The sequence below is a fragment of the Megascapheus bottae genome, chromosome 1 (assembly GCF_031878675.1).
Source record: "Megascapheus bottae isolate mThoBot1 chromosome 1, mThoBot2.hap1, whole genome shotgun sequence".
Taxonomy (NCBI): domain Eukaryota; kingdom Metazoa; phylum Chordata; class Mammalia; order Rodentia; family Geomyidae; genus Megascapheus; species Megascapheus bottae.
Window position 1 is genome coordinate 77,332,639 of NC_143509.1, and position 21,295 is coordinate 77,353,933.

The window sequence follows — 21,295 nt, forward strand, 5'->3', positions numbered from 1 at the left end:
TAATTTTTCGAGGCAAGGTCTTGTTATGTAGTCCAAGCTACCCTCAAGATTGAGATTCTTGTACCTGAGTGATGGGAATTAAAGAATATATCACTATGTTCAAGTGATATTTTGCCATGTTCATAACCTAAAAAGTTAGTATGAATCAGAGATGATAAACCCAATAATAACAGTAATGAAATCAAACAAGACAAAACCAACCCTGTTCATCATTAGCTTTGGATGTCTTAAGAACCTTTTGTTATAAAATTCAATGTTGACTTTTTGTTGTATTCTTGTTAAAAGGAAGGACATAAGGGCTCAGCGTTAAATCTCCACATACTATCTGAGCACCTGCTGCAGCTACAAGTACCATATACATACAAGAAAAAAAAAAAAAAAGGGAGCGGGGACTAGGAGTGCTTGCTTAGCATGCATGAACACCCAGGTTCGATTCCTCGGTACCACATACCGAGGAAAAAAGCCGGAAGTGGTGCTGAGGCTCAAGTGGTAGAGCTCTAGCCTTGAGAAAGTCCAAGGACAGTGCTCAGGCTCTGAGCCCAAGCCCAGGATTGGCAAAAAAAAAAAAAAAAAAGGGAGCCTGGCATGGCAGCTCAAGCCTGTAATCCTAGCTACTCAGGAGGCTGAGATCTGAGGATCAAAGTTCAAAACCAGGCAGGGGGGGGGGGGCGAGGGGGGGGCACAAAAGGACCTGAGACGCTTATCTCCAGTTAACCTCTAGAAAACGGGAAGTGGGGCTTGGCTCAAGGCTAGGCTGGTAGCCTTGAACCAAAGAGCTCAGGGACAATGCCCAGACCCAGGGATAGGGCCATAAGCCTTGAGCTGAAGAGCTCAGGGACAGAGCCCAGACAAAGTAAAAGCCCCATGACTCACCATAAAAATCAAAAGGGGAAAAAATAAAAGTGAACTGCATACAATTTTATTTCAGAACCTTTGATTCCTGTTCATAAACCCTAATGAAATAATTTAAAGAGAAGTGGAGTATGAAAAGTACTGTCATTCTAAGTAGTAACAAAAACAGTTGGCTTTTGTTTTTTGGATTCCAAAACCTTGACAACAATATTGGATAACAATACACAATGTTAAATGTCTTACTTGAACTTTATAAATAAAGCTAAAATAGTAGTGGAAGTCTTCCATTTTGCTAGAACCATATACTCCAAAATTGTATGTACAATATAAACACATCAAATTTCTGGTCACTAGGTGATATATGATAAGGGCCAATGAACTAGTCACTCGATATCCTTCATCTCAGCTTCAGAGCATCAGAGAATACATGTCAGTAATTTTTAAAATGTTTCTTTTAAAATACAATTCTTGCTGTCAGAGTACTACTTTTTAAGGATGGTTATCTGGATGATTTATACAAATCTTTAAAACATTACCCAATAATCTAAGCTTGCTTTTTCAATGAGTTCACAAATTGGATTTTACTTGTCAAGTAGTAAGAAAAGAAAATCAGAAGGGGTCAGTATTTTATAAGTGATTGATTTTCTTCCAGAAAATGGATGACATGATACATTACTTCAATAAGATACCCACATTTTTGTAATAAATCATGCTCTTCAGTTAGCGCTTTCTCACTGAAAATCATGTAAGCTTCACTTGCACAAATATTATAACCATTTTCTAAAAAGAACATGTATGCCATTTTAGTGTATTTTTCTTAATATATTTAAGAGTAAATTCAGAAAATTAATTTGACTATACTGTATGCATTATGTATATTATATAATAGAAATAATTGGCTCAAGTAATTTTGAGGAAATATATGACTAAATGGTATAATATAGATAAAATTGGTTTGTGTTCAATTATCCCATTAATAATTGTTCTTCATTCTTCTATTCTGAAAAGAATTTGAGGGACATTTCTGTGAAAGAATTTTATGTAACTTTATAACTTCATGTTTTACAAATTAAAATGGAGTTACTAATTTTTTACTTTTGTATGGATAAATTATAGTGTCTCTATTAAATGTATGATAAGCTCCATAGATGCTTTGAGGTTTTTTTTCCTGTCATCACTACTTTTATTATAAAATAGGGCTTCATGACTACTTTTTGATTATGTATAATCTGACACCTGTATTAATGAAAGTTAATGAAAAAATTAATATAGGAAAAGATGTATTTTAGTGGAAGAATTCTTACCTAGCACATTTAGCACCTTGTGTCCAATCCCCACATCTCAAAGACATAAGCAAAGACATGTGAAAGGGTATCAATGTATGTGAATTAATGCACCTTCTATCTGGCAAATATCATGTAACCCTTTTACTAATTACAATAAAAAAAGCAAAAATAAATTAAAACAAATATAGCATACATCTCCTATCACCTCTTAAAAAAAAAGTAACAGCCTGGAGACAGTGTCTCATGCTTGTAGTTCTAGATAGCTACTCAGGAAGCTCAGATTTGGGAACAATAGTTCCAAATTAGTTGACATGGAGAAATCTGTCTAAGATAGTCTTATCTCCAATTAACCATAAAAAGTCAGAAGTGTAACTGTGGTTAAGTGGTAAAACGTAACGTTGAGCAAAAGAGTTCAGGGACAGTTCCCAGAATTCAAATCTTCAAGTCCCAGGATGAGCATACACACACACTCCAAAACAAAAAACGGTAACATAAACTATTAGTGGTAATGCACATCTGTAGTCCCAGCATATAGGAATCTGGGACTGGAGGATACTACTATGTGAGCTTGGGTCAGATCCTTTTATTTTAGGGGATAAAAATCATAAGGAAAAAAAGATAAAAAATTAAAATGAATATTTCTACTAACTCATAAGAAAAAAGATTTAAAAAATAACACAAAAGTTTCTACTAAATTATCAGTTTTCAGTTTTCACTTACACGTCATATTCACAAAAAAAATCAAATTAATTATTTAGTTATAAAATATTTGATCAGAGATTACAGTCTTTTCAAAAGCTAAAATGCCCAATTCTATTATCTATTAAGTATAGTTAATATAATTTCAAAGAATCTCTGGTAAGACAAATACATAACCACAGAGAGCTTTTCTGTCAAAAACCAAATGTAGACAGAAGTTTAGTATTCAGTAACATAGCTTAACCAAAATTTTTCATTTAATTGCCTAATTTTTTTCCTAAGACAAGGTCCAGCTATCAGCTTAAGGAGACCTAAAACTGGACACCCCTCTTGTCTCAACTTCTCTAGTGATGGGATTACAAACAGGTATTACCACACCTGGCTCACTTATTTGTCTCTAGACTATACTTTCCATTCCTTTTTCCCATTTTGGTTACCATCCTTTGTCAAATCAGATGATTCTTCCTTGCTTTCTGATTGTTCTTCAAAAATATAGGTAAGGATCAACTAACAATAATTTATAGTTTGAGTAAAGCTCATACATATCAATTTGTCTCTCGTGCATTTAAATTTAAATTTTTTATCTCTTATTATGAAGTAAAAGAATTGCCTTTTGTTAAAATAATAAGTTTGTGAGGAAGATTTGAAGTCTGTAAATGATATAGTGATATGGTAGTTATTTCTGATGGAGAAAAAATTACTGTGAGCTTTTCATACTTGGAAGTTAAGGGCAAGAGATAAAAGAGATTGTGTCTAGTATTATCATTTTTCCTTTATCTTTTTAACCCCAAGAATTTTAGGTGTCAAAAAAAATCAAACCATTTTCTATACCTGTAAGATTGTGTGCCCCACACCTTCCCCTTTATCATCATTATCACACAGACAGCTGGTTTCAGCTGTCTTAAGTTTATCCAAAGCCTCTACACAGACTAAACAGCAGAGATAAGAATGGCAGAGCAGCCACTTAAGAAAAAAGATGATGACTTGTATAAAGACTTTTGCCAATCACATGTGATTATGTGAAAAATCTACATTTATTATGACGGGCCTCCCCAATTTCTGGCCTATCCATATGCTATGAGTGATCTGCAACAGAACCTTAAGAAAAAAATATTAAATGGGAGAAAAAATGTTAAAATCAAAAGAATGCTTTATATTTGTAAAAAAAAAAACAATAGTAATAAACATAAAGGACATAAATTGCTTTACATCTATGCCTAATTACCTTGAGCATAAGGTTAAGTTTTGCTATAAATTTAACTATATCTGTAAATACTAAATACTCCATTTTATAATTAACTATTTTTTTGAATGTGGCACTTGATTTTATTCTTGACAATGTTCAGGTGGTTTCACAACAAACTTTTGGAAGCACATTAAAAGTTACATAAATATTACCAGGGAGCCTGGTGCCATTACAAATTATATAGTTAAGAAAAGAGACTATAAAAGAAGGAATATTATCTGAGTTTGAAAATAGCCTCTCAACAGCCCTGTGAATGTTGCCACACAAGGTCAATTTTGAAGTCAAACATTTTTATAGGTTTTGCAAATGAACAATAAAAATTGAAATAAAACACATGATAAATTTGTGGATAAAAAAAAGAGATGTCAGAAATGATTCCTGAAGATACAGCAGAGTTAGCCACAAGAAAGGGATAATTCGAATTCTAAAGTAAAAGAAATAGGAAATGCTTTCATCTGAGATTTTAGAACTCAGACGCTGAATAGCATATTGGCAGAGCTCATAAAATGGACCGCAATTCAATAGTCCATAAAGAATGAGATTAGTCCACTAGCACATCGATGTTCATTGCAGCACTATTTACCAGAGCAAAGATATGGAACCAACCCAGATGCCCCTTAGTTGATGAATGGATCAACAAGATGTGGTACATGTACACAATGGAATTCTACGCTGCTGTTAGAAAGAACGACATCACCCCATTTGTAAGGAAATGGAAAGACTTAGAAAAAAAATCATATTAAGTGAAGTAAGCCAGACTCAAAGGAACATAGGCCCAATAGTCTCCCTCATTTGTCATAATCAGTAGAAACCTTGGGCTGTCCTAGCAGAGATTTACAATAGAACAAAATCTAGAGATATTAGGCCTAACAGTACAACACTAAATGTAAGGACCTCCAGGATAAGGAAACAAAAGTCATATAATGAGTGACTGTTGTCCTTAATGTACTATGTTATCTCTCATCTCTTTTGCCATCCCTTGGGCATCTCATATTGTTATAGTATTTCACCTTCTTATTTGATATATTTTATATGTGCTTAATTGGTTATTTGAAATTGGATAGGGAAGGGGGAAATCAAAATAAGCGAGGCGAGGGTGGGAGAGAAATGGGGACTATGTCATGAGAAAGGGTATCAATGTTTGTGAAGTTATGCACCTTCTATCTGGTGGATATAATGTAACCCTTCTATTAATTACAATAAAAAATCTATGAAATAAAAAGAATGAGATTAGTAGAGTTAGGGTAAACTAGATCAAAAGACAGCTTGACTTACCTTTCACCAAATGTGATAGGATATTATACACATTACCACAAGTTCCAGGACACCCTGGAATATGTTCAACAAAGAAAAAAAATAGCCAAAACAAAATGATAGCTGAAAGTCCTGCTAAGCAATGAGGGAATGACTTTAGGATTTCCAGAATGTAATGATGGGATTAAATTTATATTCTGTTCTCAATTTTGTAGGATAAATGGATTAAATGAAAATTAAGATGAATACAAGGAAAGGATCTATAAAGAAGGAATAAAAAAAACCAAACAAGTATATAGTCACAAATGTTAAGAGAAAAAATGATTTTAAGTGGGCACAAGCAGGCAACAAAGTCACACAAAGCAGAGTCTAAAATAATATAGCAAGTTTTGGAAAATAATTCAAACAATTACTGAATATTTTATTACTCAATTCTACATCTCCATATTAGTAAAGAATGATGGTACTCCTGACCAATAAGAAGAAATTACAGTATACCTGACCAATTAGACTTATTAAAGGACAAAAAAGAAAGTTAATATATCATAAACTGATCCTCTTGAATATTTCACATACTTTAATGAGAATACATATATGTATTTTCTTTACAGCCATATATATATATACACATACATATACAAACATATATGTATGTGTAATAGTAGCAGCTGTTTGAAATGTATTTCTCTGTATTTATTTAGTTGTAAGTTAAGACAGAAAGTTTTAAAAATTTAAGTCAAACTTAAGTCCATTAATTAGCTTTGCAAAGAGATCTTACTGATTCAAGAGTATTAAATGATTTTATTATAAAAGCAATATTTCTGTATATTTTATGTATAATAAAAATACACTGTTAGCTGGAAGTAGTGGTACATGCCTGTAATCCCAACACTCAGGAAATTGAGGCCAAAAACTGGCCCATCTGGGGTACCCAATGAGATTGTCTCAAATAAAACAAAACAAAAATAAAAGCAATAATAAGAAATAGCAACAACTGGGGCGGGGAGTTTGGCTTAGTGGTTGAGTGCTTGCCTAGCATGCACGAAGACCCGGGTTCGATTCCTCGGTACCACATACATAAAAAAAGCCAGAAGTGGTGCTGACGTTCAAGTGGACAGTGCTCAGGCCCTGAGCTCAAGCCCAGGACTGGGAAAAAAAAAAGAAAGAAAGAAATAGCAACAACAACAAAAAAAACTAAAGAAAAGTGGTAAATAAAATATAAAACATAAAAATCTTTGCTGTTGTTGTTCTTGTTGTTGTAGACCCTGGAGCTTGAACTCAATATCTGGGCTCTTTCACTGAGCTAGTCAAGGATAGTGCTCTACAACTTGAGCCTCAGTGCCACTTCTGAATAGTTTAGTGAATATGAGTCTCACAGAATTTCTTGCCCAAGCTGAATGAAGTTCTCAGCTAGGATTACAGGTATGAGCCACTAAAGCCCAGCACAAAAATCTTTGTAATGAATAAGTAGAAAGAAAGAGGAAGGCTTGTTCTTATGAGTTCTACGAAAAAAGAAGTATCAGCATCTTATAAAAGAAACTCTGAGGCCACAATATTTAAATCATAGTAAGATTTACTATCTTTTGTAAAAGTATAAATGATAGCATATAACAAGGTCCAGAGAAGCAGAAATTAATTACCAAGCCAGATCAAGGAAATGAGAAAAGTGATTTTTGAAGCACCTACATTAGTAATCCACAAGGAATAAAGGAAAGTGGCTTGACAGTTTTCAAAATGCCTCAGAGTTTCAGTATATGAAAGGCACATATTAAGAACTTTCAAACAAGTGGAGTAATCGCCCGATAACAGATAATTAGAAAAATCTGGCAAATCCTACAAAAAACCACCATATTCAAGCAGTACATGATCAGATATAAGAATAAGGCTAGTATTAGTGTTGGTTACATATGTTTACATAATGTTTTTGCTTACTGCTATGTATTAGTGAGAAAATGGAAATAAGGTACCACTTGACTTTTACATATTTCAGGGAAATTTTGATAAACATCTTTACTTATCATTTGAATATTATTTGAGCATATTACCCAAAGATCCATATGCTGGAAGCTTGGTCCTGTATGGTGGTGCAGACAAGGTAGAATCCTTTTTGTGTGTGTGCCAGTCCTAGAGCTTGAACTCAGAGACTAGCCACTGTTCCTGAGCTTCTTTTTGCTCAAGGCTAGTACTCATAACACTTGAGCCACAACTCTACTTCTCGGGGTTTTTAGTAGTTTAGCCTCACAGACTTTCCTGCCCTAGGTGGCAACCTTCTGAATCACCAGAATTACAAGTGTAAACCACTGACTCCCAACAATGGAGAATCTTTAAGTGGTGGTACAAAACACGTACACAGGTGCTTAGATACAACTCTGGAAAGGAATTAATATAGTTCTCTTAGGATTCTAGTTGGTATATAGATTCTCTCTCTCTCTCTCTCTCTCTCTCTCTCTCTCTCTCTCTCTCTCTCTCTCTGTGTGTGTATATATATAATATATAATTATACACACACACACACACACACACACACACACACACAATCTTCCCCTACCGGGCAGGCAGATAACTCATACCTGTAATCCTAGTTACTCAGGAGGCTGAGATCTGAGGATCGAGGTTCAAAGCCAGCCTGGGCACTAAAATCCATGAGACTCTTATCTCCAATTAACCACCAGCAAACTGGAAAAGCACTGTGACTCAAATGGTAGAGCACTAGCCTTGAGTTGAAAAGCTCAGGGACAAAGCCCACACCCAGAGTTTAAGTCCCATAACTAAGACACATATACACATGCACACACATACACACACACAAAAGCAACAACAACAACAAAAACTCTCCTGATCCCTCTCTGGCTCCCTGTCATGCCATGTGCTCCACACCTTTGTTACCTATCCACCATTCTCACGGCAGTACTATCCCATAATGTGATGTCATCAGAGACACTAATTTCAACTAACCTGATGCTAGTGCCATCTCTTATGTCTCTAGAAATGTGATTCAAATAAACTTATTAATTAAAAACCAAAATACACAGGCTTAGTTATTTTGTTATAGCAATAAGGAAAATAGATTAAGACAATAGGAAAGAGCATAAGTCAAAATTGAAACTTAGAGCAAAAATGTTCATAAACACCTCTGATTTGAAAGAAACTTAATGCCTTGGTAGCCGATTTATTTCTGGAAAACTCTTAGAAAATAAATGCAAGCAACTTGTTATATCTTTCTAGGTAGCTAATTCATCTGGAAAATTACTAAAATACACATCCAAAACTCCTTCTATATGAAGACTGCTCAGTTTCTGATGAAAGAAAGAACAAAGTGGGAAAACCCTAGGTTTGGAATGGTCCCAGGTAGAAAATACCCTTGAACCACAGAGGAATTCTTGGTGCCCATTAAAACATAATGCAGTGAGCCTGCATTTTGATGAGGAGATGGAAGCATTACATCATGAAAACTGAAAAGGAAGAGAACAGAAGTTTTTGAGTTAGCCTTTAGGGGAAATAATCACTACACTGAGATGGAAGAAAGCCTTCTGTTTAGGGAACTGAACAGGCTTAACCAAATACATCAGAATTCAAACCATGCTTTGGTATTAGTAGTCCTCACCTTAAGAGTTCAATTTGTAGCAGAGGCAAATTCTTCCTTTGATATATCCTATAGGCTGCCTTCTGAGAATCAGATGAGAACAGCCAACTCCGATCATTTGAACATGGTGCATCAACTAATACCTAAAAGGGGAAAAGGACAGATGATGTAAATATATTCTAGACATAAAGTGCACAGAAAAGCCACCTGACAAACAGTAATAAGTAAAGACATTTATTTGGGACCCCAAATACAATATGGTAAGTTCTTCTGTATGACATTTCTTCACTATTAGTTTTCAGATTTCCCTATGTAATTTCGTGTTCAGGTTTGGTTTGTATGTTTATTTGCTGTGTTAGAAGAGGAGAAGATGAGAGGAATAAAATCTAATAATGTTTACTGATGACAGTTGATATTCTTTTTTTTTCTTTTTGAAAGTACTTGAGGATTGAACTCAGGGCCTCACACATGAAAGGCAGGTTCTTTACAACTTGAACCATGCCCCTGCTTCTTTTTTTTTTGTTGTTGTTGGTCGTGAGGCTTGAACTCTGGGTCTGGGCACAGTCCCTGAGCTTCAGCTCAAGGCTATCACTCTATTCCCTGGGCCTAGGCATTGTCCCTGAGCTGTTCAGCTTAACGCTACTGCCCTACTCCTTGAGCCACAGCTCCACTTCCAGTTTTCTAGTGGTTAACTGGAGGTAAGAGTCTCACATTCTTTAGAGCCTGGGCTGACTTTGAACCAAGATCCTCTGATCTCAGCCTCCTAATAGCTAGGATTACAGGTGTGAGCCACTGTGCCCAGCTGCTACTTCCTTTTTGCCTTGGATAATTTTGAGGTAGATTTTCACTTTATGGCCAAGCTGGTCTACACTACTATCCTGCTACTTGTGTATCCTCATGTCACTAGACTGACAGGTAGGTACCAATGCAACTCTGAAGTACCAGGAAACAGAAAACATACAAGAGTCCCTAACTTCAATGTTACTGTTTCTTCTGAACCATACTGGTCATCTAATGAAAATAGTTTCTATGTTTACTTAATCAAAATACTATATCAAAGTTTACTCTTCTCAAAATACTGAGAAATTTTATAGCAAATAGAAGGAAAACAACTAAAAAGCAACATAACAGCGGTATCAGTGGGAGCCCATCAGTTTGTCACAATGTAATAAAAGTACCTTGTCAAATGCTTCAGGTTGAGCATGTCCCAATTCTCTGCCATCTAATTCTGACACTTTAATTACATTTATCAAAGGTTGTGGAATGAATGATTCTAGTGTCTGTCTCAGCCATCTCAATCTCAGACTATCATATTCATTACAATGAAGATAACCTAAATATGAAGAAATAAAAAATTTCAAATGAAAACAATAGAATTGTTAGAATTGGCTTTCCAGCAATATATAGATATGGATGTAGATATAAATATAGAGAAAAGTCAATTAATTATGGGCATTAAGAATGACCAAATTTTTACTTAAAGGCAAATAACTTGTGCTTTAAAAACTGAAATACTGACACAAGTACACATAATAAAACATTTATAATAGTCATGCCTCCATACCCTCCCAGACGCTCTCCTACTCGATTAATTCAGTCTAATTGAGAGGGATGAAAATCTATTATTATGTAATCCAAAAGATATGCTACACAGCCAATATGTCAAATACAATTCTCACATTAAAGCACAATCCATTAAAAGAAGATATATCCTCCTCTAAATGTAGTTTCTTCTATGGCATGTCTTCACTTTAAATGAAGGAAAGTAAATGTGTTGCATTCCTCAATATGAGACAGAGTTAAAATTGTGGACTGGAAAGACTCAGGAAAGATACTTAGCTCTCAAAATGTGCCAGTCTTCTTGTGCCTAGAATGTTCCATGGGTTTCTTGTTTTGTTTTTTAAGATTATTGATACAGGTTTTGGGAGGAAGTTGGTGGCTGCATAAGAACCATGATTGATTTACAGTCATACTTGTTTGAATAGGTATATGCATACCTTTTTATAAGGGCTAAGGAAGCCAGGTAAGAAGCTATAATGTCTGGTTTGAGTATAATAAAGAAAGATGCAAAAAGGAAAGATTTTCCATGGTGTTCCTTCCTCAACGGGAAGCAGTCTGACATGGGGAGAGACGCCTCCCATTTGAAGGAGGGAGAAGAAATTAAATGTAGACATTCAAAACAATCACACCCATCACACTGAAACAAAGGCAGAGCTTCACAATATCTGTTCTCAGGCTAGTATTTGGAGACTGAGCATCTACACTTTTCTTAGCCAGGTAGCCCAAGATGTCTACTGTAAATTGAGCTAAAGGGTGAGGAGCAAGACTCCATTCTCTGGGGACTAGCAATTTGGCCTTCAAGCTTACTGCCAAGAAGAGATCAAGTAGCCACTCCTTAGCCCAGAGCTTCTTGATGGAGCCTTTAGAACTGTTTGGTAACAGATACAAACCTGAATCTTAATGGATGTACTTGCGTTTCAGTATATGTCTTTCAACTTTTACATATGTTTCATGCATACCCTTAACACTGTACAAGTACAGCATTTTCTTGAGCATCAGCATAAGAAAATAAGAAAATATCTTATTAGCCCTCCCATAATTTTAGGCAACACACATACAAAACAGTAAAATTTGTATAAAAGAAAAGACAAAAAATTGAGCATAAGATTTTGCTTTAGAACTTAGTCGTGCCAGTTGAGTGAAATTTAAACTGAGCAGATTCTAAAAGTTTGCTTTTCCCATGCTAGTGTCTACGGTCAAAACCTCTGGCTATACCTTAATACCATAGTTGATTGGAAACTTATTCCTAGCCAGCATCACCTGTGCCTGATTATAGCAGTCTTGGGTCATAATCTCACCTCGCAGCAGACAGTTCTTATGTTATGCCAGTCTCAGCAGGTGTGGGCTGTGAGTGTGAGTCAGGATTGCAGCACTAGTCGCCATGGGTTTGTTCTTTTTATTTACCCTTATCCCCAGACAAGAAAGAGAAAATACTCTTCCACTTGAACTAAAAGGACAGTATGGATCAAGTCACTGAATAGGAGCCTGGGACCAGGCCTATCCTGATATAGCTCTGTGTCAGGCAGAATCTGGCAGTGCCTGATCATCAGTCACTTTCTATAGATGAGGCATTTGTGCTAACCTGACCTCGTATGGCACAGATTAACCTACTTAGAAAAGAAATCAAACCTATGGAGCATATGGACATAATTGAGCGTAAGAGATCCCCCAGGCAGAAACAAGCCCTGGCTCTATGCAAAACTGAAATTAGGGTGCCAGCTAGTACTGAATTACCAGAAAGGGCCACAAAGTCAGAATAAGTAAGCATAAGGTTTAGTTTCTGTAAAAATCAGCACAAATGCAGATGAAGACAACTGAAATAAATAATTATGCAGTGGGCACACTATGGCAAAGACATCAAGAGCTTTCAAGGAATCATGATCTTACCTAATGGATAAAATAAAGATATTAACCACTAATATCAGTGAGCTCGAAAAGGTGAAGTTAAAATTTGCTGTTTTAGGGAAACTAAATGAACTTCAAGCAAAGACAAAGTAATAATTTAATAGACAGCTCGAAAAGGTGAAGTTAAAATTTGCTGTTTTAGGGAAACTTAATGAACTTTAAGCAAAGACAAATGATTTAACAGACAACTTTAGTGATGTGGTATATCATTAGATGTTAGCTATTGCAGAAAGTATCAACAGCAGAATAGTTCAAACAGAATGGAACAAATTAGTGAGTTCAAAGACGGGTGATTTGATAATGTATAGGCAAAGGAGGAAAACAATAAATGAAGAGAACTAAAGAAAGCTGATGGTAACTTTGGAATTTCATTAAAATGGAAATCTTGTAAGTTATACGAGTTCAAGATGGATTTAAAAGGAAGCTGAAGTGTTAAAAAGCCTACTGTAAGAGGTCATAATAGAGGAAATGCCATTGTGGTTCAACGTGGTACAGCACTAGCCTTGAGCTAGAAAACTCAGGAACAGTGTCCAGGCCCTGAGTTCAAGCACATGACTGCCAAAAAAAAAAAAAAAAAAAAGGTCATAATAGAGCCAGGCACTAGTGGCCTGTAACCTTTGCTACTCAGTAGCTGAGACCTGAGATATGAAACCTGTAGGATCTAAAATAAATGAATGAGTAAAATTACCTGTTTTATTCCTCTCCATGTATCAAAGGCTTCCATGCATAGAGCCTCAATGACTTTTTAAGGAATTTATTAAATTCACCCCTTATTTTGGTGAATATTTGATGTTGAAATTAATTTTGACATTGAAATTATGTTGTAGGTTTAGGTTGATATGTTAAAAGTTTAACTAACCAAAGACCTTTCTAAATAAAGTTTACATTGAAGCAAAATAATAATAAAGCATAAGGCTCTGTATTTTTAAATATTGAACTTAGACCCTTAGTAAAGCAATTATATAATGTCCCTATTTTCATATGTAGCCATTTATTTTCATGTTTTTTTAAATTATAAAGTCACAGTTCAGATCAGGTCAGCCTGATTTCTTGTTCATAAACTATATATGATTGTATACTATATATATGTATTAATATACTATATATACTACATACATAATATATACAATATACTATATATACTATATATATACTATATATGTGCTATATATACTAAAATATAATGTGTGTATACCATATATACTTGGAGGTTATAGAAGTGATTAGGCTCCTGTTTCCTATGGTATGACTAACTGGAAACCTGAATCAATCCTTCTGCAGAAAATAATCAGCTATAGATAAGGTAATATTAAAGAAAACAAAATCTTGCTAATTCATCAATAATCTTCAAATATTTGGTGGCAAAATATAGGAGAAAGTGGGAAGCTTAAAGATAAATTGAGCACTGATGCTATTTTTTTGGCCTTGAAAGAATTTTCCATAACCTGAAAACCTTTCACATTGATTTACATTGTTTCATGGAAATTTAGGAATATAAAACAAAGGCAGAGAGAGCATACAATTATGCAATCTAATACAGGAAATCACCTACTCTTAGGACTCTAAAGTATTAGACCCTTCACACATTACTGATCTGTGTAATGAAAGAGCTGTAAAGGCTAATGATAAGGTTATCTCTGCTACTTATAAATAATGTCACAAAAGCACAAAAAGCAACATTTTGTTTTAAAATATTAGGTGACGTTAGATTAAAACATATTTGAGAATAAAAACCACTTTAATGTTCTGGGTTACTGTTTCTAACTCATCTACAAGTCAGCAGCAGAGTATCATGGTGAATCTGAAAAAATGAAGAAATAATTCAGATCTTGCCACTGCCTTTTAAGTAGCTTAGTTAACTTCTCTTTGTCTCAGTTTCATGAATGAAAATATGGTTAATAGTCATTAATTTACACCATTATAGAGTTAAGTGGAAGTTAATGGTATTCATACCATGCTTTTCTAATTTCTAGGATTTAGAAGATTTTTATATGAAGATATAAAACATTGAAAAACTATATTGGAAACAGACTAACACGTTTTCAAAAGCACATTTTATGCAACATGATTAATATGGACCCTTGCATGTGTATTCCAACATAGTTATTATGTTTTTTATTATTATTAAAAAAGATTCACCTAATAATGAAGGAAGATTTTTTTTTCAGGGAAGTTGATTTTTGGGGTAAAACCCAAAGGATGAAAAGATGATACCAGGGGAAGTGAATGAAAGGTTAAGTGTAGAATGGTGGGGGGGTGGGGGAAGACTAGAGATAAAAAAGTAGCAAGAAGGAGCACAAAAGCAGTTCAAGGAAGGAGTCTCCAATTTTCTCTATCACCAAAGGCTTACCAGGTGTCAAGAAATGTTATTGCTAGCTGGGCAACTATGGCATATGACTATAATGAGAGCTACAAGAAGGTGGCTGTTGAGGGGCGGGGGTGAGGGGAGGGAAATGGGGACCAAAACATGAGAAAGCGATCAATGTTTGTGAAGTAATGCTTGGTGAAAATAATGTAACCCTTCTATTAATTACAATAAAAATATATATGAAAAAAAGGAAGGTGTGATGAGTGAAGCCAGTCTGGGATGACATGTTTGAGAGACTTATCTTCAATTACCCAGCAAGAAAATGAAGGCATGGATCAAATGTTAGAGTGTCACTTGTGAGTGAAAAAGCCAAGTGAGAATGGAGGGCCACAAGTTCAAAACCTAAGTAACTACACACATACAAAAGAAAAATTGTTATGCTGTGTATTGCAGGTTACACATATAATCTTAGCTATCTATTCAGGAGGTTGACATCTGAGGACCACCATTCAAAGCCAACCCAAGCAGGAAAGTCCTTAAGACTCCTATTTCCAATTAAATGCTACAAAGAGCTATAAGTGGAGCTGTGGCTCACGTGGTAGGGTGCTAGCCTTGAGTAAAAGGTGCTCAGGAACACCCTACAGGCCCTGATTTCAAACTCCAGGCACCAAATAAACATTCTTATTACTGATAGGGACAAGTTTACTGGAAAAGTGCTTTAGACAAGAAAGCCAAACAAGCCACTCTTATCAAGCTGACTCACCGTTGGTTAGTATCTCATGATTTACTATTTAGAATTAAAACTGTATGTTTCTTAACATTACAATTAGGATACTTTAAAAGCTGAATAAACACACACACACACACACACACACACACACACACACACACACACACATACACGATCTGTCTATCACTGTGCAATTAGGTGGGAGCAGCTGGACCAACAGAAAAGTGAACTAATTTGTTTTTCAAATCATCCTGAACCATAAGCTCTAAGATCATTTAACACGATGAGCCCTGTCCAGAAAAACAGCCAATAATGATCTAAAGAAATTTGGTGCATAAACTTCACTCCTAGTGTAGCCATCATTTTAAGTTTGCTTATAAAAGCTTTGATTAGCATTGCTTCTGCATTCCAAATTTGAGCCCTGTGGCTAACCTAATTTTGCGCTCCAAGCATCAGCATGAAGACATCTGTACTTCTTAGTGAACCATTATCATTAGTCCTACTTAGAGGAAAAACTACTTTACTTGGAACACTGCCTGTAGTTCATTACCCTTGATGTAAGAACAGGAAGATTCCCCCTTCAAACTCCTAGATTATATCAGTTTGCCTCTGAGTTTCTAATCAAATCAACTTCCCTTCTACAGATGTGTAAAATATTTATAGCCTGCTAATGATGACAATTTAGGATTAAAATACTCTCTTTAAAATGAAACCCAATTTGATATTTCCCTTCACTCTTTCTATAATACTAAAAAAATTATATTTCCAGTATTATCAAGTATACAGTTTTAATAGCCAGTATAAAAGTACTGTCAAAAACATACAAAGACTGGAAGTGTAAACAAATGTTCCTATAATCCACAATTCCATAAAATTCATCTTTAATTATAACAATAACAATACAACCTTACAAAACAATCTTGTTTATTTTGATTTCTTATCCTAACATATGGCAATTTTCAATAAGAGCTCTTACTAGTACTCTAAAATGTACAATTGGACTCACATCTCTCATAATTAAATATATATTATATATATATTTCAGTAGTAAATGCTTTGAAAGGAAGAAATAAATTAACAGTCTTCAAACTTGGGACTATAACTACTAATGATGTTCTAAGAGAATGGCAAGCTTGGGTAGTTTTAAAAGAATTTCCAGGTATGATCTTCTACAGGAAGAGAATACCTCTAGTGGAATATCTGTTTTTACATAGTCATTCACTAATTTTACAAACATAAGCAAGTCTCCTATCATCTGGAGTCTTTTCTTTCTATTTTTTTGTCAGTCATAGATCTTGAACTTGGGGCCGCTACACCTGAGCTATTTTTATTTTGCTCAAGACTAGGGCTCTACCATTTTGAGCCACAGTGCCACTTCCTGTTTTTGAGTGATTTACTGTATATAAGAGTCTCGTGGACTTTCTTGCCCAGGCTGGCTTTGAGCGACAATCATCAGATCTCTTCAGATCTCTTCCAAACTTTACTGAATTTAAAAAGCCTAGAGCATAAGGCTGGGGGGGGGGGGGTTTCCAGGGAAGAGGAGGGGGAGGGAAGAGAGACAGAGAGAGAGACAGAGGTTTAATATGCTGGTGTTTTGGTTGAGAAAATGAATAAATCTAACAATTAGACAACACTGCCTTTTGTCAGGCTTCAAATCTTTGGCTTTTGACAACAGTGGAAAATGGATTTAAAGTGTGCTCTCATAGTCATTGAAGTAATGCTTAAGGATACCTGAAAATTTAACATTGTATTTCTGAATGATATTAAAGAGCCGATGATGCCACTACAACAGAGCTTCCACCATTTGTATCTTATTATCTGTGTTAACAATAGTATTTACACTTATAAAAAATAAGACCATTTAATAAAAATCGGACAGAAGTGATACTGAAATCTGCCTTATCTAGAAGTAACTTTTCAACCAAAGATCTGGGTTAGTTCTTTTTATAGTATCACTTATTAATAAAACAATCTACAAGAATGTTGATTTTTCTGCTTTCAATGATACTGCGAAAGATTTTTAAGGTTCAGAGCTCAATTTCCAACAACAAAAAGTAAACAACAATTTAAAACTTTATCATTGGTTTGTCTGCATTTATACTATCTGGAAATAGTGTTTGTGTTTGTTTTCAGTACTGTGGCTTGCCCCAAGGTTTTGAATTTGATAGTAAGTCACTCTACCACTTAAGCCAAGTCAGTCCTGTGCCTTTAATGCATTTTTCTTTCCTTCAAATAATCTCACACTTTTTACTCAGACCAGCTTTAAATCTAAATCCTCCCTCTTTTGTCTTCCAAGGAGCTGAGACTATGAGTATGAAGCATCATGTCCAGACCAAAAGATGTTTATACTGACTTCCTCAGGTCACATCTTTACTCTTGAGCATAACATCCTGGTTTTCAGGCTTTCTAATTTCCTCACATTTCTTGCCATATGTTTTCACAGTATTTAAAACATAGTTATTAAAACACTGTCAAGTTCTGAAAGAAAACCAACTACCTGGGTAAGCACACTGCAGCAGTGCTATTGATTTGCCTCCAGGAGCAGCACACAGGTCCAAAACCTCCTCTCCATCCTTTAATTCCAGTGCCAGCACTGGCAGAAGAGAAGTAGCATTTAGAAGATAGTATTTTTTCAGGTTTCCAATTTGATGTCTTTCTGAAGGCATTCGGCTAGGAGTTCTACTGAGGTAACATTTCATAGATTTAGGGTGGTAGGAAAAAGATCCTTCAATGAGTGGATAATAGCCCTTCAAATGTAACTCCTCTTCCAGTGCAGAAGGATAACTGAATCTGTTGACGAGGACAGCATGCTGCCACAATGCTGGAGATATGAGAATATCTCTAGACACAGAAAGAGAAAAAATAGTAATAGAATGAATGAAGTCCTGGATTTATACTTCATTTGCAGTGATTTTTAGTCAGGCTCAATCTCTCCAACATCTCCATAAATAGCTCCAGCAAGTACTGTTACGATGCTGTCTTGATTTTAAAATTTGATTTTATTCACTGAGGCTTCTAAAAAGAGAATTTCCAACACTAAAATATTATGATTACTGAATGTGACCCTTTACATACTACACAAGAAAGATATGCCTTATTTGCTCAGTTTCAGCTCTCTGAAGAAAATAAATCTTGCGGAAACATTTTTAAAGGACCTATCTGAACTATATGTCTATCAAAATGGATTTTGGTCTGTTGTTATTTGCACAAGAATTGTTTTGCTTAGAGACAACCAGACACTATGGCTGGAAATTTTATAACAAAAATTCGTTTGAAGGAATGAATACTAAAGTTTCTTCCCCCACCAAGGATAAAAGGAATGAAAAGCTAACTACAGTTAACTCTAGAGTAATAGAGTTAATGAGGTGATGAGTGGCTCAGATGATACAGATCCAAGGATGATTGAAAAATCACTTATAGACTGATGGTGCAGCCTTGCCCCCAATAGCTCTGCTTTAATTTGTATGTGGTCCGACAATTAGATCTCTTGACAATCAAGCTCACACCAACTAACAGATGATGCAGCAGGAAACATTTAATTTATTTACTAGCTGACCTTTCTGGCTGAGTTATTTAGGAGCCTCATTAACCATGGTCAATTAAATAAATTCCAGCTGCTGTGCACCCTGGAGTTGCCTGGGTAAGAGATGACCGGATTAAAATGTAACACCTGTGACTCATGCATGCCATGTGAATTTCAATTTAGCTCCAATATGTGCTTTTTCCATTCATTGCTTCTTGCCTACTAAGGATAGGGTCACAATCACAATAGATTCCTGGCATATCTGTTTCAACTACTTTTCTGGGTAAGAACTTGAGAGTTTATCAGTATCTGTAGAAAAGACTACTGAATCCTACTTGAAGCTATTGATTTCGTAAATTTGAAGCAGTGCCTGAAACCTACATTTTGAACATGTTTTCTAATAAAACTATTTCTTTAAAATACCTCAATGGGAAAATCTATGAGTCATACTTTAAATCTTATGAATGTGTATCCCAGTCTTACTATCTAAACTTGATAAACATTTATCCAGTGTTTGAGTGTCATGCATAAAAGAGAACTGGTCAGAAATATAATTGATTTTTTTTTGCTAGTTCTGGGCTTGGACTCAAGGCATGAGCACTGTCCTTTGGGTTTACTTTAGGGTAGAGCTCTACCACTTGAGCCTCAGCACCACTGCTGGCTTTTTTCTCTGTATGTGGTACTGAGGAATTGAACTCAGATCTTCGTGTATGCATGGCAAGCACTCTACTGCTAGGAAAAACTCCCACCCTAAGAAATATAATTGAATTTATAAAGACTGCAGTCAATTGACCTATATCAAGTACCTTAAAATCAATTTGTATTGTGTGCTAATAAATTTTGTATTTGTATTGTGTCCTAATAAAAAGCATGTTCAAATGTTTACTATCAAACAGTACAAGCATCTAGTCACTGCTTGTTTTTTTTCTTGTTCAGAACTTCAAAAGCTATTCTAATAGCTAATAAATACTGTGTATAGTTATAGTTCATAAAAAATACAATAATGAATGTATATAGAGTAATCAGATTATGGATATACTAAATGCATCGAACGTTCCAATCCTAACTACTGTTTTTTCATTTATTTATTTTCATTTATTTACATTTTCAAATTTCTTAGCAAATGTTGTTAATTCTATATATTACTTTGAGGTAGGCTAATCAGAAGATTGCTAGTGTAGGAACACTTTATTTTTGTATGTTCAATATGCTAACTGAACAAAATAAGAAAAGAAATTCTAAAATATGGCCCAACTGTCTTCAGCAACTCATCAAAAAAATTGTACACTATGATAAAACAGGATTCATCACAGGGAAGCAAAGCTGGTTCAACATACAGAAGTCAATATAATTCAACATATCAACAGGAGCAAGGGCAAGAATCACATGATTATCTCAATAGATGCAAAGAGGCATTTGACAAGATCCAACACCCCATTATGCTGAAAGCTCTGGAGAAACTAGGAATCCATGTAACATTCCTCAGTATAATAAAGGCAATGTATGACAAACCCACAGCTAGCATACTTAATGGCGAAAAGCTAAAGCCATTTCCTCTAAAATCAGGAATGAGACAAGGATGCCCATTCTCTCCACTCCTCTTTAACATAGTAATAGAATTCCTAGCCAGAGCAATAAGGCAAGAAGCAAGCATAAAGGGGATCCAAACAGGGAAAGAGGAAGTGAAGCTTTCCCTCTTTGCAGATGATATAATTCTACATTTAAAGAACCCTATAGACTCTACTCCCATGTTGCTTGAGCTGATTCAAAACTTTGGCAAGGTAGCAGGGTATAAAACTCAACCCTCAGGGGCCGGGAGTTTGGCCTAGTGGTAGAGTGCTTGCCTAGCATGCATGAATGCTACATCCACTCCAGTGGAGTCTGTGCAGCATGGAGCAGAAAGAGCTTGAATGGCTGCCAGTCCTGAGGTTCGCACCAATGGTGATCAGGCCTCCTGGAGGTTCCTGGCAGAGACCGGGGCATATGCGTGGAATGCTCATAATGCTGGGTGCTGGGATTCTTTTAACACTCTTTTCATTTCTGATAGTTGATGGTATGGCAGCAATATTCTGTGCCAGCCACTGGCCTAAACAATTGATTGAGTGACTAGATGCTCCAGGAACTAAAAGTGCATGCCCGGCTACTCTGGCGCAAACACATCCACAGCAGCCTTGATGACCTCAATGCACTCTACTAATAATAAGACAGAATTAGAAACTAAATGGAAAACATGATCTTTGAATTAGTAATAAATGTTAGTTTACCTGAATATGCCTTTAATGCGTCTGCATTACTTGTGTAAATGTTACAAGTACCTAATGATTCACATGGGAAAGGATTAGAAGGGCT

General features: G+C 35.4%; 1 protein-coding gene across 2 annotated transcripts in view; it reads right to left on the bottom strand.

Annotated features, from left to right (window-relative positions):
* Window positions 1-21,295, bottom strand: part of Nsun3 (NOP2/Sun RNA methyltransferase 3) — a 51,236-nt gene that overhangs the window by 21,453 nt on the left and 8,488 nt on the right. Inside the window, exons 3-5 of one of the 2 annotated variants that reach the window (XM_090332982.1) lie at window positions 17,921-18,264; window positions 10,099-10,253; window positions 8,942-9,063 (exon numbers count right to left, since the gene is read on the bottom strand). In XM_090332982.1, the coding sequence (XP_090189108.1) occupies window positions 8,942-9,063; window positions 10,099-10,253; window positions 17,921-18,264 (621 nt within the window). Of the gene's footprint in view, window positions 1-8,941; window positions 9,064-10,098; window positions 10,254-17,917; window positions 18,265-21,295 lie in introns of both variants that reach the window. The other variant, XM_090332974.1, reaches the window with a different exon arrangement.